General features: G+C 33.6%; 1 protein-coding gene across 1 annotated transcript in view; it reads left to right on the forward strand.

Moving 5' to 3' along the window:
- Positions 1 to 21,688, forward strand: part of LOC129230505 (vacuolar protein sorting-associated protein VTA1 homolog) — a 46,088-nt gene extending 24,400 nt beyond the window's left edge. Inside the window, exons 5-7 of the mRNA XM_054864906.1 lie at positions 15,085 to 15,193; positions 17,760 to 17,972; positions 21,284 to 21,688. Of these exons, the coding sequence (XP_054720881.1) occupies positions 15,085 to 15,193; positions 17,760 to 17,972; positions 21,284 to 21,432 (471 nt within the window). The 3' untranslated portion in view covers positions 21,433 to 21,688. The remainder of the gene's footprint in view (positions 1 to 15,084; positions 15,194 to 17,759; positions 17,973 to 21,283) is intronic.
- The last annotated feature ends 3,971 nt before the right edge of the window (positions 21,689 to 25,659 follow it).

Genomic DNA, 25,659 nt, shown 5'->3' on the forward strand with positions numbered 1-25,659 from the left:
AAAAACAATGAACAATTTTTAAAATATAAACTTGACTCTATATTACGAACTTCCAATATAGATCTAGATCTGAAAAATTGAGAAAAACACCAATACACTTTGCTGAAAAAAAATTCAAAAGTCCAAAGAACAATCATCTTGAAATGTCCTTTTTTTTCTTTCGTACTCTCTCGTACGTCGTAACTCATAGTACGTTTTCACCAAAAGTTCAAAAACAAATTCTTGATCAAAGTCCTTTATAATTTTTCAATCATTTTTCCGGTTTTATTTATAACTATGACAGTAGGTTAATCTGAAATATAAAATAAAAACCCACAGTAACTGTTCGAATCAGCATATAAAATATCAGTCTTGAAAATAGTATAGTATTAGCATATATTGAGAAATATTTATGACGAAATTTAAATAAGCTCTTTTACTAACTATCTATTTCTCATTAAATAATTTCATTTACAAAAAGATCACTAAAAATCTAAAAATGCTCCCATCTATACTTAAAGACTGTCTGATAATTTTAACTGATTAAAATTATTTTTTTTTTTAAACCAATTCAATTTTTTTTTTTTTTTTTTTTTTTTTTAATAACATTTTTGCACCATAATATATTAAATGAAGGAAAATTACAAATTCTAACGGGAACTAGTGGTGTTTCCAATATTCCAAAATAGGGTCTTACAAAATGAAAAACAAATACACCCGCGATAGACCTTCATGCAACAATAAACTCTCTCTATCCTAACTCCCGGGATGACTCTGACAATTACATTTTCACTTTTAACGAGACGCAACAAAAAGCTGTTCGCAACCCGGTTGATAGGGAGAAAAAGCCACCGAAACATTCAGGTGGACAATTAAATTGTTAGAACTTGCAAAAACATTTCACAAAACATGATGCAAAGAAGAAAAATTTAAAGTACATTAAACAATTTCCAAAAATATCTAAAAAATGTTTCTAAATTATATTATATTTGTACAAAAAAAATTTTCAATAAATCTTTGAATTTCTAATCGGGTGAGAGGTTTCGTGAATATGTCCGACATGTTATCTTTGCTTTTGACATATCTCACGTTAAAAATATTTTTATGAACTAAATCCCGAATGAAAAACAATTTGATATCAATGTGTTTACTACGATGATTTTCGATAGGCGATTTAACAAAATCTAACGTAGCCTGATTATCTACATACAAAATAGATTTAATTTTACAACTTTTAACAATTTTTATTTTGATGCATTCGTCAATTATACGATCAAACCACATGAGCTCTTTTGCACATTCTGTCATGGCAATAAATTCAGCTTCCATCGTTGAAAGGCTAACGCTTCGTTCTTTGAACGTGCGCCATTCAATTGGAGCTTTATCAAGTAAAACAAGTTGACCGCCTAATGAGGTTCTATCATCCTTATTTGTGGCGAAATCAGCATCCGAAAAAGTTATAAGTTGAACATTTTCACATTTTAAGTTTAATTTTAAATCTTTAGTATGGAAAACATATCCTAGTAATTTCAACAATCCATCCCAGTGTACCATTCCTGGGTTGCTTTGAAATTGGCTGAAAATGTTAACAGCATATGATATATCAGGACGTGTTCTACTAGAAATAAATGATAAACACCCTAATAAACTCTTGTATGGATATTTTGACATTTCGTCAATCTCAGCTGGAGTAGTAGGACAGTTTAACTTTGAATAAACACATCCTTTACTAATAGGTAAAGAAGAAATAGGAATTTTAAATTTACTAAATCTTTCATAAACTACATGAATGTATTCAGTTTGATGTAAATTTAAGCCATTTCCTTCATTTTCAAATTCTACACCTAGTAGCTTTTTAGTTTTACCTAAAATTTTAATTTCAACATGTTTTTCAAGTAAATTCAAAGCATCTTTAATATCCCTGTCCTTCTTACTGAATAACACAATGTCATCCACATATAAGAGTAAAATCACATTATCAGTATAATAAACACAATTACATGATAAAAATTTATGAAAACCAATTTTAAGCAATATATTTTCAATTTCATAAAACCACAGACGACCGCTTTGGTGCAGGCCGTATATAGCTTTATTCAATTTGCACACATAATTTTCTTTTCCCTTTTCAATAAAACCTGGGGGTTGCTTCATATATATTATTTCATCAATAGGAGCATATAGGTACACACTTTTAACGTCACATTGGATATGTAGCCAATTTTCTCTTGATACCAACAAAGAAAAGAAAAAGCGAATGGTACTAAAGCAGACTACTGGGCAGAAGGTTAGATCAAAATCTAGTCCCCTCACTTGATTAGTCCCCTGAGCGACTAGTCTACTTTTATAAACTTCACCATTTTCCCCTTTCTTTAAATTATAAACCCATCTACATCCGATAGGATTAACATTTTCCGGTAATTTGACTAAATTCCAAACATTTCTTTTACGCATAGTGCCTATTTCAATTTCCATTGATTTTTGCCATTCCCCCCTTTCATTAGATTTTAATGACTGTTTATATGTTCTAGGGATTTTAATTTCTGTGTCTAGTCAGGAAACATGAGTTAAAATTTTAGATTGATTTGAAACTTCACCCTGAAAATCATCATTGCCTTTAAAATTAAATAATTCCGGATCATACGCTATGTTTTCACGAAGACAATATTTTTGAACATCATTCAACGATCTTAATCTTTTGCTATTCCCCTTTTCAAAATAATATACGTCGTTTCTTGAACCATCAGGTCTAGGGACAAATTTCCGAATCCACCTAGCTTCCCGCATTGGTTTGCGACTAGAATCATCCCCCTCACTGTCTGAACTTTCCACCCCCCCTTCAGAGCTACTTTCAACATCTAATTCTCTGAAGCGATTCGAATCTTCGCTTTCTTCCGAAGAATTCTTATCTTCTGCCTGAGGCGAAAGAGGCCAGAAAAGGGTATTTTCTTTTCCGCGCGATTCCTGCTCGGAAGTAAATTCGTCCTTGAAAAAGGAATTCTCTTTGAAAGATACGTTGATTGTTTCAATGACTTTATCTCTGTCTGGAAGATAAACGCGAAATCCTTTACGATTGAACGCGTATCCGATTAAAACGCCTTTTTCGGCTTTTAAGTCTAGTTTCTTTCTTAATTGTCGTGGGATACCGGCAAAACAAGTAGTTCCGAATGCTTTTAAATGTCTTACAGACGGTTTTCTTCCCCCGTAAAGTTCAAAAGGAGTCTTTTCTTGACTTGAATGACAAATCCTATTCCATGTGTATACAAAATATAACATCGCGTCGGGCCAAAATTTGTTTGGCAAACCACTTTCTTTTAACAAAACGCGTGCACTATTCGTTACTGTACGGTTAAAATTTTCAATTAATCCATTTTGCTCTGGTGTGTACACATTTGTGAGTTCATGATGTATACCCATATTCTGACAGAACCCGTCTAGTTCCTGATTTACAAATTCCGTCCCGTTATCAGATCTGATACTAACAACCTTTTTGCCGATAAACCTTTCGGCTCTCAGAATATGTTGTTTTACAATTCCTGGAACCTGACTTTTTGACTTAATAGGATACAATGAACACCTTTTAGAATAGTCATCAATAATAGAAAGAAAATAATTTTCTCCGTTTCTACCCTCTACTTCACATTTTCCCCAAACATCCATATGCAATAATTGCAATGGCTGGGTACTTCTTACTCTATCAATTGACTTGAAACTAACACGCTTAAATTTTCCTAATTTACAAACATCACAGTTTAATTTAACATGTTTAAACTTAGGTAGGCCACGAACAGCTGAAAGATTACTAGTTTTACGAATACTTTCAGTGTTGACGTGTCCACAGCGTTTATGCCAAGTTTCAATGTCACTTTGACAGCATTCTTCAGAAGGTTCTTTATTTACATGACTAGAACTAGGAGAATTTTTAAACTTTTTACAATTAACATTATAAACTCCATTATTGAGTTCAGCTTTAAAAATTAATCCCTGTTTGTCGGATACCTCCACGAAACCTCTCCCACCTTAAAATTTTGCACCACCCTGGTCAAACTTGGTGCCAGACAAAATATTTCATCTCAAACGGGGAGAATACATTACATCTTTGAGAATTACAGTTCTTTTACCGAACTTAACTTTGATTTCCCCTTTTCCCTCAATCGGGAAAGTTTGCTTTTTCACGGCAACAGCCATGTTTACATCATTTAGGGGTTCAAATGTCGTAAACCAGTTCTTATTTGAGCAACAGTGATTTGATGCGGCAGTGTCAAAAATAAATGTATTCCCTTTATCTTGGGTCTGACTAAGATTTGCCTCTGACAAGAAATACAAAGGATACTCACATCTATTATTTGAAGGTGATCGGCGACGCTCCTGGAACTTCCTTCTAGAACTCCATCGGCGATTTCTACTCCTTGGGCTCGTACCTTCATCCCTCCATTCTTTCCGGGATTGGTGCTGGTTTCCCCTTTTATTTCTTTCTTGTGAAGTCAATCTTTGACGGTCTTCATTTTTGACATAAAGGCATCTGCTTCTTATATGCCCATCTTCATGACACTTGTAACATCGAATTTTAGATTTAACTTGGAAAACCTGCATCTCATTTGTCTTCTCTTCTTTCATTTCTTGACGGTTTTCTTCAATAATTAGGTCAACCAGGATTTTCTCGAATGTGAAATCTTCATTTTTCCTCATCAAAATCTGTTGAATCAGATGATCATACGTTTCTGGTAAACTTTGCAGTAATTTAAAAGAAATACAGTCCTCCGGGAAATTCGGATAAGCAACTTTGATTTTGTCGAAAATTCTCTGCAGACGCGCCGCAAATAAATTTAGCTTTTCTCCATTCTCTTTCTTGCACTGATTCAGCTCAATGAAGAGTTGCATACTTATACATCTATTCTCCGGAAAAAAATGTAATTTTAGTTTCTTCCAAGATTCGCATGGATCTTCTATAGTTTCAACTATTTTTCTTAGATTTTGTTCAATATTCAAGAAGATTAGAGAGACTGCAGTTCGCTTCCTCACAATAAATTCTTTCACATCTTTTTCTGTTACATTCGTCTTCTCATTAATGACTGGTTCTTTCTCTTTTCCGTTAGTAATGTCCCATAGATTCCGTTCCATGAGAAGGAACTTCATATTCGTCGACCATTCGAGGTAATTCTTGTTGTTGAGCTTTTCAATCTGAATCGCGAAATTTGCCATTTTCTTTTTTTCAAACTTTAGTATTCTTGAATTTTGGTAAAATCTTTTAAGTCTCTTCTATCTTGGTCGCCCCCCCCATCTCAACATTCCAATAACTTCATCTTCAGATGGGTCATCGAATTTGCAGCTTCCAAAAATTTTTTTTTCAAAATTTCTGTAAAATATCGAAATGTACACAATCCAACGGTACATGTACTTTTGGCAGCAGTACAACCCCGCCTTTTTACAGATGCATGTACACTCTTTATCATTTCCTAGTCTTATCCAAAAATATTTTCACTAGGTCTGCACAGGAAAGGGACTGGGCCCATAACCCGTGTTGGGGAGAATTTCTAATCTAATAATATCTCCCCAATGTTTCTTTGATACTAGCAGAGTGAGTTCGGAAATAAGAACTTGACAAACTATTTCTAACTTTCATGAAGTTTATTTAAACGATAATGTAAATAGATAAAAACACGCTGTAAATGATAAAAATAAATACTAACAACATAATCTCTTTACATGCTACTTATGCATGAGATAACTAACAGTGCAACGCAAACTGCATGACTATTGACTAAAAACTTTGATGAAGTAGACCCATTGGGAAATAAGCTAAGTCCAGCTAATTCATTTCTAATAAAGTGCAAACGGCACGGACAAGCAAGTTCGCATACCGATCGAGCGACCGCCTACAACAAGAGATGATCGAAGAGAGAGAGCGAACTAAAGCCGCGAGCAGTTTAAATATCCCCCCGGGTCATTAGCATATCCGAGTCACGTGAACGGACACATCACTGCTATCGTTAAGCACACGTGCCATCAGATTCCTTCTAGAAGCTTTCTATGACGTCATCCACAACGGAGTTCCCGCCAAGGGTGAACGAAAGTGAAACAAACATTCGGTCGATTCGACCAATGTGAATGAGTGCTGATAAGATTCTTTTACCCCAGTCATGCAGAATGATTGGTAATACATTATAAGTAAGGAAAAACATTCTTTTACTATTGGTGTTGTGAGGTGATGAGATAGGATTATAAACTGTTGTTATTAACAGGCATTTATGCCTAACAGTTCATTCATTAACACCTTTCGCTCAAAACATATCATTAGACTACCAAGGCATCCCAAAGAATCATTTGATAATCAAGCATTTAACAGTATACATTCAATTATAACACTATTCGAATGAAACAATCGAAAGGCAATTATTTGAATGTAATACCATTTAGATCGCAAGGGTATCTATTCCTCAAGTGTGCTGGCACACTTTTTAAAATTAGGGATCCTCTCTCCCCCTCAAGAAGGACACTCAATAAAAAAGACTAACATCCATTAGGAATTTCAATGGCGCAGTCTGCGCAATGACCCACCTCCTCTGTGGGCTCCTCAGCGCAGCCCGTCTGTCTGGGGGAAGGGTTAAAAGGTTTCAATGCAAATTTTTTCGGAAGACAGAAAAAAACCATGCTCATTCTTCATAAGTAAAATCATTAACTTTTCAAAGCCAGCCCTTTGACCCCCTTAATGACGGATCCGTCCCTGCAACTAAAACACTTCAGAAGCAGGGGTGCCCACCCGCCCTGAGGTCAAGCCCCCCCCACCCTCAATATCGCAGAGACCTCCCGCAAAAAATGAGAAAAATACCCCTTAAAACACCCCCCCCCCTAAAAATGTCAATAGCACAGTCTGCGCCATGACCCTCCCCCCTCCATAGGTGGGCACCCTTGTCAGAAGTCAACTATATTGAGAGGTTCATTCGATTATCAAATCGATCGAAGAATACACTGCTCGAGTGATTGACATCGCGAGAACTCAAGATCTCGAGAAGTTCAAAGCGAGAACTCGAGCAGTTGATCGCTCGAGCACTCGGAAAGTGACAATCGAGAACTCGAGCAGTTGATCGCTCGAGTTCTCGGAAAGTGATAATCGAGAACTCGAGAAGTTCATCGCTCGAGAACTCGAAAAGTGATAATCGAGAACTCGAGAAGTTCATCGCTCGAGAACTTGAGAAGTGATAATCAAGTTCTCGAATGATCTTGAATAATCGAGTGATTCGATTATGAGAACTCGATTATGCCCATCACTAAGACAGGGTGGCGACAGATCAGGGATATCAGTGAAAAGTCAGAGCACTTTATCAATCAGGGAAAAGTCAGAGCAATATCAAGAAAATTCGAAAAAATAACAAAAATTCAAGAAAAATTGATTTATTGAAAAAAAATTTTTTTTTTTTTTGCTTTGCAAAATTGAGTACACTAATTTCCTACACATTTTCCACCAATTATTTGTTTTAAAAAAGGTAAAGCTAATGAGGTGTGATTATAAACTGCCGCATATTTGTGCATATTTTTTCCTCAAGGTCAAAGAATTGAATTTTAACTTATTAACCATAAGATGAACTTCACAAGATTTTTGCTTCTATGTCTGTAAAGTCATTTATTTTATGTAGCTTGAAGTATCCTTCCAGGCATTCCATGCTACGTAAAATAAGCAACCCAACAGGCAAAGAGAAAGCCGTCATTAATGACTTTCCTCCCTTGCCTTTCCTCATTGTCTTGAAGAAATTAGCATACTGTACACGTACTGTATACTCTTCACTTTCAAGAAAAGATCTTTTAAATTAATACTGATAAATCCTTTTAAGTTATTACTTGGCGTTTTTCATTTAATTGCTAAAATTGAATGTTGAATAAAAATCAACTTGGTTTTTTCCATCGGGGGGTATTATTCGCTGTTTTCACTGATTATGCAAAGGGAGCTTTTTTTTTCAGACTGTAAAATTATTTTATTTTAAAACCAAGTTATATGTGCATATATATTTTGAAATTAATAATTGTTTTTTGCATTTCAATGTTGTTTGTTACAAAAGTAATCTTAAGATTTTTTTCGCCAAATAATGAAATCATTTGAAATTGAGTTGTGGACAAAAGTAAATATTTTTATTATTTTTTAATAGTTGAAATTTTGTATTCATTCATTCATCGAAACCTAAGTTCTTGATTAAAAAATAGTTCAATACGGGGACTGGTTGTTAAAAGGTTTCAATTTGTTTTACATAAATATGTCTATTATTTACGGAAGTAAAACTACATTATTTCTATACTCTTACCATTACTTGTTATTCTTGCAGCAACAATTATACTGCTTGAAAATTCAGCTGAAAATATTTCCATATAAACTTTTTAGTTATTTCATAAGTCATCTTTTTAGTTATATCATTAGTCGCGCGCGCACAAACGACAGCAAAAGATGCAACACAACGATGTGAGTGAATAAAAAAATTAGAGCTAGAAGACAAGTTTCCCATTAGGTTGCTTGACGAAGCAACCCATTTTTGTGAGGGAGGTGGTAAATTCCCTTTACACACTGGACATCCATCCTTCTCTAGTACTTTTACTACCTTCTCTCCCTGACACCTTCGCTCCGACACGATAAGGCTTGCTTGCCCACGTGCGTCAGCGTTTCTCTCCTCAGTGAAACATGTGCAATCGCTGACTCACCTTCCCTCCCCCCTCTTTGCTTTACTTGTCACCCAAGGGTGAAGGATTTCGCCAAATAAAAGCAAACGATGTGGCGCCATCAGATAGCAGCATTTTCACCTTTTTTTTAAAACTTGGAAAAAAAAAAAACCCCACTGTATCCGCCGCACCCATTATATGCGCTGCATCTAACGGGTCCTTTTTTAACTTTTTTTTCTTGTATGCGCCGCAGCGCTTATTCTCGAAAATACAGTAAAGATTTGGAACTGTGAAAACACTCAATAAAAGTAAAGAGACAGTTTAAAATTAACTACTTTTTGAGTTGTAACTTCTTAAAAGCACTTATCTTATCTCACATTTTGATCAGCACAATTACAACATTTTTTCGACTAAATATTTATTTGACTAAGAGTTTCTAAAAGTATTTTTAAAAAATTGGGTTTTTCTCAGCTGCATTTACTTCACATCACACATAGTGATACTATACGCATTGCAGCAGAATTCCAAACATTTGTTACTAATATTTTTTTTAATAATATTTTATGTAGAATGGTATTTTAGAAGAAGCCTAAGTTTCAAAACAAATTTTCTCTAATGCAGTTATTGTACACTCCCGACTATCCGCGAGCAGATTATCTCCGGGGCAGATTATCCGCCAGTCAAACCTTAATCGGGGCATGTATTTTCGCAGTGAAAAGCAAATACCAATGACTGTTATTGTTGAAAAGTTGGGAATTTAAACTCGGTTGTTTTTGTTTTATTTATTTATTTATTTATTTATTTATGGGGCTTTGTTCATCATACATACACTTGTTCTTTGTTAATTTTAAGTTGTGTTGTGCAAAAATACAAAACATTTTTACTGTACTGTATATATGTCCACTGTTTGAAGAAAGCAATATGTATCAATACAGCTAAGTTTTTGAGGAAGGACAACCTTATTTTCCATCATTTTAGCCTTTTTGCATCTGATCTGCAATTTTTTTTATCCACAGTACTTGTGCCACCTAATTCTGCAGATAATCGGGAGTTTACTGTACTTCACATCACATCTTTTGACACTAAACACATTACTGCCGAAATCCTAAAGTTTATTGACTTAAAATATTTTTAAAAATATATGTAGTGTTTTAAAGCAAGCCAAAAAAAAAAAGTATTCGGTTTGTAGTTTCTACAAACTACAGCCTTGAACTACAGACGGTGGCGTAGCTACAGTTTATGCCGCCCAGGGATGAAACTTAAAATTGAAAACTTCATTTGAGAGAGAAAGGAAACTAATTTAATCCGTATTCTTCCTACCAAAAAAAAAAGAGGAAAGGAGGGGTGTCAGGCACGTATTCTGGAGCAATATTCTAAATTTACATCAAAAATCACAGTTAGAAGTAACGTTTGGGGGAGAGGGCATTGAGTTCTCTCCCGAATCTTTATCAAAACTGAAGTCTGTTTCAGCATTTGGTGACGTTAGGAAGTCATAGTGTTTTCTAGAATATTTTCCGAATGTTAAGTTTCAAAAATACAATTTAAGTCTATCTTAGAGGACGCTGGGGGAATGAGGAAGGTTCAGGGGTTCACAACGGAAATATTTAACCTTTAAACACTGAGAAGCCCAGTTGTAGTCATACCAAAACTTTGCATTTTGAAAGAGTTTTTTTTTTGCCTCCTGTGTAACAGATTTAAAGAATTATTCCTTTATTTAGAATTTTTTTAAACCATAGATGCTTAATCGCCGCCCCCAAATGCATGCCGCCCGGGGCGGACTGCCTCCTCCGCCCCACCCAAGGTACGCCACTGACTACAAAGCTACGAAAACTTGTCCAAAACTTCAGATTTCCTTTTTCCTTTTTAATCCTTCGAAACATTTTAATCATTTCAAATAACGTCCATATCATTAATTATTTAGTTAATGTAATTTTTGTGTGCAGGAATGTTCTAAATTTTTCTTTAAAAATAAACAAAAGAAATTAATAAAAAATAAGAAATTACGTTTTTTTCTTTTTCAAAATATGCTGTCATTTGTCCGATTGTAAATTTAAAGGTAAATTATTCATTGCATCTGTTACATTTGTTATCAAAATGCCCCCCCCCCCTCTCCTACACATAAAACTCTGCATCTAATTTAAATTTCCAAAAGTTGGCAGCTATGTTTATTTATATTTTTCTATGACCTGTTCTTCCTCAAAGATCTTCAATTATTCAATTTGTTTTGACACTGTATTTCTCAATACAGTGTTGAAGAATTCCATAAATGTATTGACTCATAATTATATAAAAAAAACTAATAACAAAAAATTATTGATGTAATTTCTGTTCTCACCAATCTTTAATCTTTATACATAAATCGCTACTTCTGTATGTATGTCGGGGGTAAGCTTCAAAACTACTGGCTCGGTATTAACAACTTTTTCACCATAGACAGCTAAATCATCAGGAAGCAATAAAGGCTATAATTTATTTCTAAAAAGTTATGATGGAAAACAGTAAATTTCATGTAATTTCCCCATTAAATGAATAAATATAAAACCCGTTGTATGCAAAAATTTGTTGCCTTACAACAGCAATATTAATAGTTATTCTTATAAAAATTTTGAATCAAGGCTTTTCTGGAGCAAGCATGATATTTATTGCTTTCTTAGGATTTTTATCCTCATCTATGACAATAATCGATAACGGAACGAAATAAAAAGACAATTGATTTTTGGCTACATTTGAAAAATAGAAAGTGTTTATTGTCAAAAATTACAGAGGCCTGTAAAATTCATGTCTTGAAAAAGTGATTGTACGATATTGAATGACTTTTATTCTATTGGATGCGCTGATTTCAAGTATGACATCCATTTTTCTCAATCATAAAGATATTTTCCTCAATCGGGCTTTAACATATAGGCAGAAAACCTTTTTTTTTTCCCTATTCTGAGAGAAAGAGTTTTTTCAAAACATGTGTAAGATTATTATTTACACTTACAAACGAGTTTATGCATCAAACATACAATTAGAAATTAATTACTAAATATATATATTAATTTCATAGAAATAAGAACATAGTAATTTTTAATCATAACATTACAATTATAACAGAAGGCAGTCTTTTTAACAGGCTCTGTTTTTGCAGCCAAAGACTAGTTAATAATGTTTCTCGCCTTTCATTTCACCATGTAACCAAAATATCACAACTAAAATCATCTTTAAAACTTTTGTTAAAATGTAAAATAATCTGCTAACTAAATTAGGCAAATCTATAAACAGCACAAAACTTCTATTAGTTTGTCTTTGTTTACAATTTCAAACACTGACCAAGTTTTGCTACTTATTTCAGAAGAAAATATTTAGCATCATTTTATGATCACCAAAAATATCTCAGTATTTGGAGACAATATCTTTTTGATGAAAATTAGTTACACACAGTTTTACAAAGTAGGGAGGAGGAGCATTATTTAAGGAATCCCATAACGATTGCTGCAAATTTTGTAACATTTTACATTGCACCAAGAACCCACAATAATTTAAATTTCCCAAAACAACTAAAGCAAGTATAGTGAGATTATGGGTGGCTACATTTTTTAAAACCCTTTGTGCTTCAATAGTTATATAGAGAAAGCTTTAGACTATGCTCAAAAAAAGAAAAAAAAAGTAAATAACTGATAAATCTTTATAAACAAGTGAAATTTCATGTTTTGGAAATTCTTCAAATTTTTTTGCCTAAATGTCATGCTTTCGTTTCTAACTGAATACTATTTCGGTTTTTGTACTTAAAACTTTTACTTCGGTTTACTTTTGTACTTCGGTTTTGCTACTTAATTTTATGGGTGAATCCCATCAAAGCAGGATGTTTTGAGTTCTTTCAGTTAAAAAAGAAACTGAATGAAAGTAGCGTTTGTTTCTCACGATTATTACTGTCCCAGGCAACTCCTGGTATTTTTGCTAATGTTAAATATAAAGCAGGGCTTAGTTTGGTTGGATTGTCAGCTCCTGCTTTTCAGGTGAACTTTCACAAATTAGGTGGAGTTCTGAGTACTTCTGTACGAAAGAAAGTTCTGAAGCTGAAGACTATACTGCCCTACTAAGCGCATAAGTCGTGTCTGCATCCGAGTTCAAAATGACAAAATGGAAAATTGCTTTCTTGCGCTTCCATGTATTTAATTCAGATTCAACTTTCTCAGATTTTTTAAAAAACTATTTCCCATTGACAAATGATTATGAAACATTGTGTTTAGGGAAAATATGTGGCAAAGAAACACCTCGAGACGTTAACTCAGTTTTGATAATAAGTGCAGATACGATTTTTGTACTGTGTGTTGTATCTCTCCTTTAAACTACTAACACTCCTTTTGTTAGAAATTAAGCCCTGATAAAAGAATGTTTGCATTAGGGGCTAGTCCATAAATGATGCCACATTTTTTTCTCCAGCTATTTGACTCTCTACCCCTTTTGTTGTAACGTGTTTCACTTCACCTTATCCCCATCTTTTGTCACATATCATGCTGTACTACATAAACACATTGTTATAAAAAAAATGCTTTTATTACAACAAAAATTTTTAATGTCACCCTTGTTGTTACTTGATACCAACTCCCTCCCCTTCTCACAATCTGTCATAAAATCCCTCCCACCCCCTTTCTGCAAAGTGTGACATCAATTATAGAGGACTACCTTATCAAATAAATAAATTAAGTAATTTGAGATACATCCTTGTAAAAATAATGACATAAAAAGGAATATTTTGTTTTAAAATAAAACCAGGCATTTCGTTATCATTCAAACCTATATGACAAGCCTCTGAACTTGCAACTACAGTTGAATCTCAATAACTTGAAGATTCTTTTATCTCAAAGCTTTCTTTGGGTCCCAAACTCTTGAGACTGTTGTGAAAACTTCCAATACTTCGAACTATCAATAACTTGAACTTTTTAACCAGCCCCTTGGGACTTCGAGTTATCGAGAGTTAACTGTATTTACAACTACAAATTAGTGTAGTATTGCCCCTAGTTAACATATGTAAATATCAGCAATTGCAGTTTAGTACATTTTACATTATGCGTGCTGCTTTGGAAGTATTTATATTACAAATTTAAGAACTAGTAGTATATATTGCATCCACATCTTGATAAACACATTCAAAAGGTTAAGCTATTTTTCTCATTTTAAGAATTGAAGGAGTTCATGTATTCTCATAAAAATTGGATTTAGTAAAAATCATTATTGTAGAACTTTTGATAGGTTTAAGGCCAAGACTTAATTTTTATATATAACAGTTACAGGCAAATTATTATTTTCCCCTGTTTTTGTATTGATGAAATTCATTACAAGGCTCCTACTCAAAATATTACAGAAAATTAACTGCATTTTCGTGTGTACCTACAATTTCTAACATACACATTCAATAGATTTTAAAATACTGTGCTTTTAATTGCATCTGATGTATAAGCACATTCTTTGGGATGGAAATTCAACTGAAGAGTGTCAGCTCTTCCAAGAGTATGCTTTTTGCACAATAATTGAAATTTCCCAAAATAACTAAGGCAAGTATAGTGGGATTACGATTGTTTAAAACCGTTTTTATTTCCATCGCCATATGTGCAAATGTTTATTAATTTATTAGGTACCCGCTAAATGTCATATAAACCGTTTAAATACTGTAGAATGCAACTTTTACTCTTCTACAATTTTGTGGGTAGGTAATTAGTTTTAGATTGGTTACTTTTGTCTGCACTTGTAAAATAAAGATATTTCCAATGTAGAACATTTGCAATAATTTATGTGTCTCTTGCTGTTAGGAAATGCTGTTGTTTTTAAAACAGAGCTTTGGGGGGGGGGGGGGGGTTAAAAGTAAATATTTTTAAATGTTAAATTGAAATGGAATGTTAAAGCTCTCAGCTTTTGAGAATACACCATTTCTTTAGTTTTTCAGATGGTCTAGCTTTTATTGTTCTTTATAATTACATCAGATTTTATATTTTTGTTGTATTTTATTATATCTTTATAATTACATCTTGTTAATACATCTATCAACGTAACTGTTAGATAAGTCAGAGAGAGGAAGAAATATAGTGCGAAAAAAATACAATAAAAAGAAGAGGGTTAAGTTCAGGGGAATCAGGATTTTGAAAATTGCTGTTAGTATTATCGACAATGTGTCCCCCCCCCCTTTTTGTCATTAGTGATTTATTTTAATAGATGTGATAAAATTGCTCATAAAACACTTTTAAAATTTAATTTAATTATGAATAGTTATTTATTTATGAATTTGTTTTTTAAACATTTTGTTTTTTATTTTAATCTTTTTTAAATTGAAATAGTAATAAGTATTTAGATTTTTACATCGTAAAAAATACATAAATTCACTTTAATCAATGCAATTTTAAAAAAAAAATCAATTGTAACCTGTTAAATTAATATGTACGTATGTCTATGCAAAAGTAAATTTTCTGAAAATCTCATCGACAGGTACTACACCACCGAAAGTATGCAAAATGGAAATCAACCTACATTCACAATTGCCTGAAAAATGGCGTTACGCCCACTCCTGGTCCTGTTGGCATGGAATTCGAAGAGGGTATGTGGCTCTTTAGTGACGGTTGTTTGTAAGCATGCTTTTAAATGTTTTCTCTTCTTATTTTGCATTATCTAAGATATGCATATATTATACAGTGAAATCCTATTACAATGAATTCTAAGGGATGGAAAAAAAATTTCGTTGTAACGGAATTGGCTTTAAACTTATTTTTTATAAAAGTGCTAATTTTGCAAATCTGCACCCTAATTAAGTATGCAATATCTACCATTTACCAACAGTCTAAAATACAAGTAAACACATTATTTATTCTGAACAAACAAATAAAAAATATTTAGCACTGAACTTTTATTCATTTGTCATCTTCACAAAAAGTTATTTTGTATGAGAAATTTGGTCCGAGCAGGGGTGCCCATCCCACCCCCCCCCCCCAAGTTCAATGGCGCAAATCCCCCCCAAAATTTTTCTCAACTCTTTCCTTTCTTATTAATTTTATTTTTTAGCTCTCTTTTTTTTTTAAATTTACTTTTTAAATATATTTTTTTTTGTTTATTTATTTATTTATAACTATTATTTTTTTTTGAAAAGTTTTGCGCTAAACTAAATAAATAAATGAAATGAAATATAAACAGAATAAAATAAAACAAATAATTTAAACTAAAAATAAATAAATCAATAAATAAATTAAAATAAATAAATTCAAATAAATACATAAAAAATAATTTAAATAAATTTAAAAAATCCCCCCCAAAAATTTAGATGGCGCAACTTGCACCATAATCCCCCCCCCCCTGTGGGCACCCCTGGGTCGGAGAAGACATTATAAAAGATTCTAATTTGTAAATAGTGCTTATACTACAAGAAAAGTTGAAAACTTGCTGACCCCCTTTTGAATTCGCAAGGTTCTTTACATTTAGTGCACAAAAATAGACTGCCATTGGCTAGACACTGGCTTTTCTTGTCACACATCAACTTATGTTTCAGCATGAACAGATTTCCACCTTCAATAACTCTGTTCCAAAAGTACAAATGGAGTCTTCAGGTTACAACTTGTGAAAGTCTTTTTTTAGTTTCTGAAAACAGCATAAGAAAATATATTTTAACCAAAATTAAGAAAAACATTTCATTGTAGTGATTTTTTGAAAAGATCGCTTGGTTAAAACAAGATTTTTTTATTCATTATCGTTATGGGTTTTAAAACGGGACCGAATGTTTTGTTTTATGTAACGGATATTTCATTGTATCTGTGTTTGTTGTTACGAGATTTTACTGTATAACATGTTGTATTACAGAGACATTTGCTTTGTTGTTAAAATAATGTAATCTTATTGCAAGAGCAAACTAAAATGTTTTAAATGTAAAGTACGATAAGCTTGCCTTACAGAAAACAATAACTAACTAACAGGGATACCACTGGTGCCAGACCGGCAATCTGGCGCTTTTTTTCTTTGTTTTTAAATGTCAGAATATTTTCCTTTTTTATCAGGTTTGTTTGAATTTAACTTTTGTGCTTTCATTTTGATAAAAGCATTCATTGGTTTTTACTTTATTTATGCACTATTTGTCTGACAATGCTGAACAAACCTGAGTGAGAATGTCATATTTTTTACACATGGAAATAACTTTTTTTTTTCTCATAAAATTGTCCTGTAGCTGCTTAATGAGAGTAATAGTGAACAATCCCTATATCTAAAAATTGCTTAAGGCTTTCACGGCCGGCGTCAATATGAAGAGAGAACATTTCCAGGCTTATTAGCTGTGGTGTAAAGGAAAAAGAGGAACAGAGATACCACTGGTGGTTGTTACAGACAGAATTGGAAAACTTCTAGAAAAATACATCATTAAACATCATTTTTTTAAAAATAGTTATAAGGTTATCTGAAAGCACTATGCTAAAGGAGAAAAGTATCGGCACATGAAACATGTTGCAATGTTTTATACATGTGTACATTTATTCAAAATAGAAAACAAATAAATAAATGAATAAAAAATGTCATTACTTCAACCATTAAGTTATAAAAGAATAATAATAAAGTTTGTGCATATATTTTTTTTAAACTCAAATAAGATTCAATAATGATTAGTTTTTTGTTGAATCAAAAACTAATAATTTAAAGAGTAAAATTATTAATTTTTGATTCTAAAATAATGATGCAATCATATGTATAGTTAGAAGGAACAAAGCAACTAAAAAAAATGAAATGTTATTTCATCAAAAGCTGGGGTGAGGTTATCATAATAACTTGTTAATATTTCACCCAGTTTTACTCATTTTCGAAACATTTTGCTTTGTTTTTACTCTGTACTTTCATACAACGTGTTATAACAATGTTTGCAGAAAATTAGATTTATTTATTGTTAACAAATGTATTTATCATAGTTTCTTGTTAAAGGTATGATTTAAATTTTTTTTTTTTTTTTTTTGAAAAACATGTTTTCCGCTGATTAATCAGAAAAATTTGGCCTATTATAAATGATCGGCAAAGTGGCCGATTAATCGGCACATACCTAATTGTAACCACTTTTTTTTTGGAATTTTTTTTTCAACGCTGTATATCCTCAATTTATCACCATCATTTGTTTATTTATGTTCAATTGTTTTTTACAGATGCTGATGAAAACCTTGAATCTCAGGAAATGAATATGGGAAGTCATAAAGAACAAGTGCATCCTCAAGAACCTCAGGCCCCCTATCCGGTTGATTTAACATTGCGGGTTTTGGTCCCCAAGTCCCAAATGGCTACCTACCTCAGCAGCCAGTCTCTTCGCAATCCTGCAGTTTTGAACAACCCTCTTCGACTACCGAGCCTTCTTCCGCAAATAATTCCTTAAATGAAGGTGGCAGCTGTGAAATAGCAGCAAATAGTAAGTCCTACTTAGATACAGCAAGACTTAAGCTTAGACCAGGCCTGTTATTTTGATGACCTATAGATATCAGAAACATAAGGAAATCAGGAGTTTTTGTACGTTTTGTTGTTTTTTCCCCTATAAAATACATTGAACACAAACCCTTTGCCTCCCCCCCCCCCCCCCCCCGTGTCTGGAAAATTTTGAAAGGATGGGTCTGGATTATACCTGAAAATAATCACTCGCCACCTGGAGACTCTCATTTTGTCTTCCATTTAGCCAGTGCTGTAGTTTAAAAAAAAAAAAAATATTTTTTGGGGACTCGCCAAAAAAAAATTTGGTTTGACATCAATTCAAATTACATTTGCATTATTTTTACAATAAAACCAAAATTTTTGAGGGACTGTATTCCCCTGCATTACCTGGAGAGAAACTCCTGGACCCCTTGAAATTACGGACATTCTATACCTCACTTGAACGATCGCTACATCATTCTCCTAATACCCATTCATCTCTGAGGTCAATCCCCAAAACAAAAAGGACTGAGTGGAAGTTAAAAATGAGGGAAAAGGTTTTATTTATTTTCACCTTTTCTCTCATATTTCTGTATTGGCGGGGTTATAGCTTGGTTATTTCTGTATAAGCGATAATATTATATTTCTGTATCGGCAAAACAGAAATATGTCTGTATAGGTTTATATTTCTGTATCAGCAAAAAAGACACACATATTTTAAAAATGGCTTGTTTTGGCCCCAGCAAAGTGTGCAGACTACAAAAGAGGGCCCATACTTGAAATAGCTTAGGGCCCTTTTTGTAGTAAGTTACCGCCCTAAAGCCAGGGCTAAGGCAGAAATACTTAAAATACACTGCCAGCTCAGTTATTCCATTATCTTGGCTCCCTTAAGAGATTTTTCGCCTCCAGCTCATGTGATTCCTATTCCGGACTGATGAGTGCTAAAAAGCACGGAACTGCAGTCCTTGGATGGAATAACTGAGCTGGCGGTGTATTTTAAGCTTGGGGCCTTGTTAAGTCTAAATCCAGTCATGATTGTAATCATTATATTATTTCTCAAATGTGTTCTCACTCTTTTTTTTTTTGTGAGAATGCAATAACTTTCTCAATAATTCATTAAACTTCATATGAGGCAGTGAGAAGCAAAGGGATGTAAGTGGACATTTTCAATTTTTGAGTAAAACACATTTAAAGTTTCGGTCCTAGGTAGGCTTTCATTGAAAAGTTTTTCTAATTCATGCTGTACAGCAGCACCTACAAGAGCACCTGCCCCAAAACTGAAGGGAGGTTTACCTACCTTTTTTACTGATAATCTCCAAATTTTTATTTTTGGTACTTGCCAAATTTTTAATTTGGCACTAAGCAAAGATTTGTAAGTTGAAAATTTTGCCAAATTAAAAATCTTTTTTTTTCAATTTGGCAAGATTTTTTCCATTGTTTTCGACAAAAATAAACAAACAGCTCTTATTGGTGTACTTTTTTGGAAAAAATTGATATATTATGCTTTTTACTAAGCATTGCCTTAATGTATAGTGGCAACAAGGACGACTGTATGTCAGATTGTTCGGCTCTATGCATTTAGGACTGCTCAGTTGATTAGAGCGTCATGCTAAAAAAATGAAAATTGTTGGTTTGATCCAACCATCATGCATTTTGTAGTTTTTGAATGACTTTTTTTTCTTTGGTTAATTATGATCCAAATTTAATACAAGAATATATTCTGCTGTGCTCAAGTAAAAGGCAGTAACTGCAACTTTTTCATTTTCCATTTTCTTGCAGTTTTCTTATCTGTGTACGTTAGCGTTATTTTAAAGGCTTGCTTATTTGGTTTCCACTAAAAAAAACTCAAATTCTAATATTTCCCTATAGTTAGTACTGAATTCAAAGCACGTTTCTACAAATATCAAGAAAACTCATTTCTGCAGATACTGCGGTTTACCTGCCCACGATAGTATTATTTCTACTCATTTCTGTTAAATTATTCAGCAGAGTTCAGCAATATTCTCATAAAATTAATTTCATTTTGACTAAAAGTAAAAATGGCAAATAAACAACATATTAAACATAAGCATATAACGTAAATACGATACATGACACATCAAAAACTGTTACCCCAAATCCAGAAGAATGCAGCGCCTACAAAACCTATAGAGTGTTGCCAAACTGAAATTCTGATAAAAACATTGTTCAGTAAAATTATGTAAATGAAGCTGATTGTTTTAAAATAGTTTAAAGCCTTGAATCTAATATCCCACCTCAATCAGCTGCATTAGAAATAACTTCCATCCAAAATTTTTCAAATTTTATTTTACTTAAAGGTTTTGTAAATATAAATAAGCCAATATCCTAAGCCAATGACTGCACTTGCTTCCTCCAGTTACTAATATCTGCGCTAAGGTTGTACCAAAAAGTCTTTTATTTGCATTATATAAGCTGCTACGAAGAAAGGTAGTACAGTCGACCCTCGTTTTACCCGGGGGTTAGGTTCCACGGAAATGTGGCGTAAAACCAAACCGCGTAAATTGAGACTTAATATTAGTGTTAACATAGGGGTTAGGTTCCGTGGATGAAAAAAAATCCATTCTAGTGACAGATAAATGTATACAATATTAAGTTTAATGTGTACTTATTCCAATACATACGCACTACATGCCTAAAGAAAACATGAATTAACTTAGTACTAATTAAAAAGAACAGTTTACATTATTTTTTGGCATACAATGAAAAAAATTTTTCTCTGTAGTTCGATGTGGGGCATTAACGCTTCCGTGATCATTCGCTTAACCTCCATGACGGGATCTTACTTCACTAATAAATCAGATCATTTCTCATTGTCCAGGAATGGCTCAAAATTTTCATTGAAAGTTTTTGATTGTGTGTCATTGATGTTCTCATTGGTTTTGTTCTCCTCTTCTTTAAGTTCTTGTGAGTTCTAAATTGTGCAAGTTTTATAACTTTACTTCTGGGAAGTGCTCTGGAGCCAATTGCAAAAAATGTCCCCAGTTGCCAGAGCTTGCTAGTTAGCATGTCAAAATGCAGTTTATTACTTATCTACAATCTCAGGAGTTGGGATTTTGAAAAAGAGGGAAATTTTATCTGTTTGCAATGCCGCATCCGCGTAAAATCGAAACTCATCCGCGTAAAATAAAATAAAGGTGTCAAATCTTAAACCCCGTATAATTGAAACCGTGTAAAATGAGGGCCTACTGTATTACAAACTAATCAATTATAAAATATGTTAGTTCTTTTCTTTTTTTAATTTGTACTTTAGGTGATCTGGCATTAACCATGAAAGACTTCCACAAAGTACAGAAACTATGTAAGACTGCAGAAAGCGCTCTCCGCTATGAAGATGTGCCATCAGCCATTCAGTATCTGAAGAAAGCATTGAATCTCTTGACGACGGGAAAAGAAGAATAGAGTGCAATCCATTCTACCAAAGAACAGTCCACATGTGTAAAACTGAAGAATAGTCAGTGCAGCGTGCAACTGCATACGCACATTTTTGCTTCATTGCAATTGTATATTTTATGTAAATAATTAGCTTTTATTAAATATTTATTTTTTGCTGTGCAACACGTTAAAGAATTCAATTTCAATTGTAGTTGAATAAATAATATGCAGTAGAACTGAGATTGGCTGTGAACAGTGCCACCAAAACTAAGAAAATATTAAACTAAATTAACAAAGAATAAAAGTTTTAAAAGATCTGTCACACACAAAATACACTTCAAGGCATTGGAGTAACAAGTGAGCGAAATCAGAAACTTGCAGTGACTGATACAAGGGGGGGGGGGGGGAGGGTCACGAGGTCATGCCCCCACCCCTCTAAAAAAAACGCTAACATATTTGAATGTTTGTTTGAAAAAATTAAAAACTTGATCGAAAACATAGAAAAAGAATTTTTTAAATTCAATAATTTTTGGGCATTACATGAAGGGATAGATACAAGGAGGGGGGGGATCATGTAGGTCGCTACCTTCGCCCCTCCCCCCTCCCCCAGAATCTGTGAAATTTCTTTTAAATCGTATAGGGTTCATTGCATTTGAGTAGTGAAAATGACCACTTAAAAATATAAAAACAAATTAAAAAAAAAAAAAAACAATGGAACCATAAAAAAAAAAAAGAAATAATTTTTGTATTCCTTTTTTTTTGTGGCATAACTTGTCATTTGCTATTGATATATTTGCTTGGATATATTGATAGCTTTGCTCAAGACAGTCTTTCTACGGCGCTGCTTTCAGGTGCCAGTAAATTGAATAAACAAAGAAGTGTCTGCCGCCCGATCGCTTTTTGTACAACAAATTTAATGGACAATAGGAATTTTTCCAGAGCCGTAAGGCATCACTTCAATTAATAAAACATTTGATTGTGTAATTATTTTTTGTGTAAAGTCCCTCTAATTAGTATTCCTTTCTGTAGTGATTTTTAGACAGTTTCGTTTTTATTTGTGCCGAGTTTATTTAAATGTGCTGTGAATAGTTAATTAGTTTAAATTAGTGATTTAGATTTCGTGTCCGTGCGAGAAATGTAAAATTTTAGTTTCATGTTAGCGCCAAACCTCGTTAACTAGGATTTCCGTAAATTATTGGACAGAAACTGCTGAAAAAAGCCGTGTTTTGTTAGAAAAGGACTACCTGTAACAAAAACAATAAAGTTTTCGGTAGACAAAACATTGTTGTCTTCCTTTGCAAAGTTAAAAAAAAGTGATGAACCCAAATCCGATGGAAACATATCCTAAGTTCCTTTATCAGACTCTGAGACTGCGATGTTCTCATCCACCTCCGATTTTTCAACAACCGGAAAAGAATCAGTGGGTGAGTATTGATCAATGTCTAAATTACATTCATTCAATTTTTAATTAGGTTTTCGCCGCATTTTTAAGTGAAGTCTTAGCAGTACATTTCTGCATACAAGATAAATGTGTCATAATCGGATATATGAATGAAATGAATCTTCTTTACAAAGATATCAGTGCATAAAATGTAAAAAAGAGCAGAGACCGTCGTTAGAAGCTATTATCTTAATACATGAACTACACTGCCAGCTCAATCAATTCTAGCCGAGGACTGCAGTTTGGTGCTTATTAGCACTTATCAGACCGGCATAGAAGTGAGTGAGCTGGAGGTGGAAAACCTCTTAAGGAAGCTAAGAATGCCAAACAAACTGGCTGCTTAATGCAGAATTAGCACTGACCAGACGAGTGAACAAAGCGATGGTTCGGTTCAACTCAAGTATTGAAGGCAAGGTAGGTATATTCAGCAAGTTACCAGTTTGTTTGGCACTCTTGGCTTCCTTAAAAGGTTTTTCACCTCCAGCTTAGTCACTCCTATGCCGGGCAGATAAGTGCTAATAAGCATGAAACTGCAGTCCTCGACTGGAATTGTTTGAGCTGGCGGTGTATTTCATGTATTTCTGCCTAAGCCCTGGCTATAGGGCGGTAACTTACAGAATATAACTGCCTTGCCTTCAATATTCGAGTTGAACCGAACCATTGCTTTGGTCACTCGTCTGGTCAGCGCTAATTCTGTATTAGTTACCAGTTTGTTTGGCACTCTTGGCTTCCTTAAGAGGTTTTCCACCTCCAGCTCAGTCACTCCTATGCCGGGCTGATGAGTGCTAATAAAAATGAAACTGCAGTCCTCGGCTGGAATTGACTGAGCTGGCGGTGTATTTCATGCATTTCTGCCTTAGCCCTGGCTATAGGGCTGTAACTTACTGAATATTATCTTAATGTTTATTTTATTATAATTAATGTGCAATAACTTTTAGTTAGGTCAGTTAACGTTTAATCACAACTTTTTTTTCAACAACTTTAATCCTTCATTTCAGGCCCAGATCTATAACTTTTGAATTCTACTACAAATATGAACAAGCCCTATACGTTTTTTCAACTCGTATCTGAGATGCCTATTTTATGCAAAGTCGCTATGTAAATTTGAACAGAATTAGAACTTTTTTTCAGCACTAATTCAAAGTTCACCGTTAGAACAGGAAATAGTATACTAGCTCTTTACGGCTTTTTTGAAAAATTATTTTTTAAAAAAAGAAAAAAAGACTTTAAAAACGGTTCTTTCAAAAATTTTTGTATGCAATTTTGAATTTTTTACAGGGGAAGGGACGTTTTCATAGTTTTTGAAAATTTTAGTGTGTCTTCAAAAAATTTTACTTGAGTCCACTCTCACCCCCTGGCCATGACCCCTCCCCCCTAAAATGAAATCCTGTATCTGCCACTGGCAAGTTGGTTGTGATTTTCCACCTTTTCCATATAATCCCAGTGCCCCCCCCCCCTCGGGAATTCGTTGAGCAATCACGAATTGCTTACTGTCCTCACTTGGTTGAAGTTGGTGTTTTGGGGTCAACCGGGCTCTACGCGTGGGTGCTACTCTTACTCTTGGCGGTGGCATCCGTGTCCCCCGTAATCCACTTCATTTCTACCCGACCCTCTCGACTTTATGCAATTCTCTTTAGACAAAAACAGCATCCAGCACACAACATTTTTAGCCCCTGGCATTCATTTGAATTTAGACTTCTCTAATTCAAATGACGTTTTTCGCAATTATGGTTGCGGTAGGAGTCATTTGTAGAAAAAAGAAGCCCAACGAGTAGGGTCCTATCTCAGTTCGAGATGTGGCGTAGTGGAATGATTGTGTTACGTTTCGCCAAGTAACAACGCAGTTTTCAAGAACTAGAATTTTCTTAGTGCAATCTGGACTATTAGAATAGACGCGTATTTACACTATTTACAGTCGTATTCACCAAAATGAACTTACACGGTTCTTTTGCGACACTTTGCCTCAAGCAGAGGACTGAAGGAAAATACGAACAGTTCGTAAGTAAATAATGATACGGCACAACAACAATTGCACCTCTGGAACACAGTTCCGCACTAGTAGAAATTTTGTCCCGCACCCCAGATACGCGAGACCGCTGATGTTTTTCTCAACTCCACACCACGCAAGGGTCGAAGTAGTTCTATATATCCTATATTTCCTATATTTTCAAGAAAAGCATCAAAATCGTCCTATATTTTTGAAAAATGTCTTATATTTCCTATATTCCCGTTTTTTTGTTGGTGTTGAACCAGGAGGACATTAATTCTACAAATTTTGTTGCATGGTGCACTAAAGGAAAAGATGATTTTACCGCTTTTTGCCATTTTTGCTACTGTTCAGTGTTCATAAGCAATAGTGGATTTTCGCAATTGAGACAGCATGCTAAAACATTCAAGCATAAAGAAGACTCTGAAAAACATCAAGAGGATCCTTCTCAAGCTCTGTTTGTTCTTAATACAAGTGTTAAAGGGTTCAGTTTAGATATAAAATCAAAGAACAGTGGAATTAATGCTTGTATCATGAGTGAGGAAGAAAAAATAAAAATTTTCTTTGTTCAAATTTTATTTAATTATTTCGTCTATAAAGTGCACTGTTTTTTTTTTTTTCAAAAATTATTCTTTCAACTACAAGAAAGTTATTTCAGATATAAGGAATAATTTTATTTGAGGTTTTTTTTTAAACAAAATCATTGATAAGAATAAATAAATAATATATGATATGTATTATATCTTTTTTCATAGCAAAACTATTTATATAATGTTTCCTATATTTGTCCTATATTTTTGCGGAAAATGTCCTATATGTGACAAGT

This window comes from Uloborus diversus, chromosome 9, assembly GCF_026930045.1.
Source record: "Uloborus diversus isolate 005 chromosome 9, Udiv.v.3.1, whole genome shotgun sequence".
In the NCBI taxonomy this organism is placed as follows: domain Eukaryota; kingdom Metazoa; phylum Arthropoda; class Arachnida; order Araneae; family Uloboridae; genus Uloborus; species Uloborus diversus.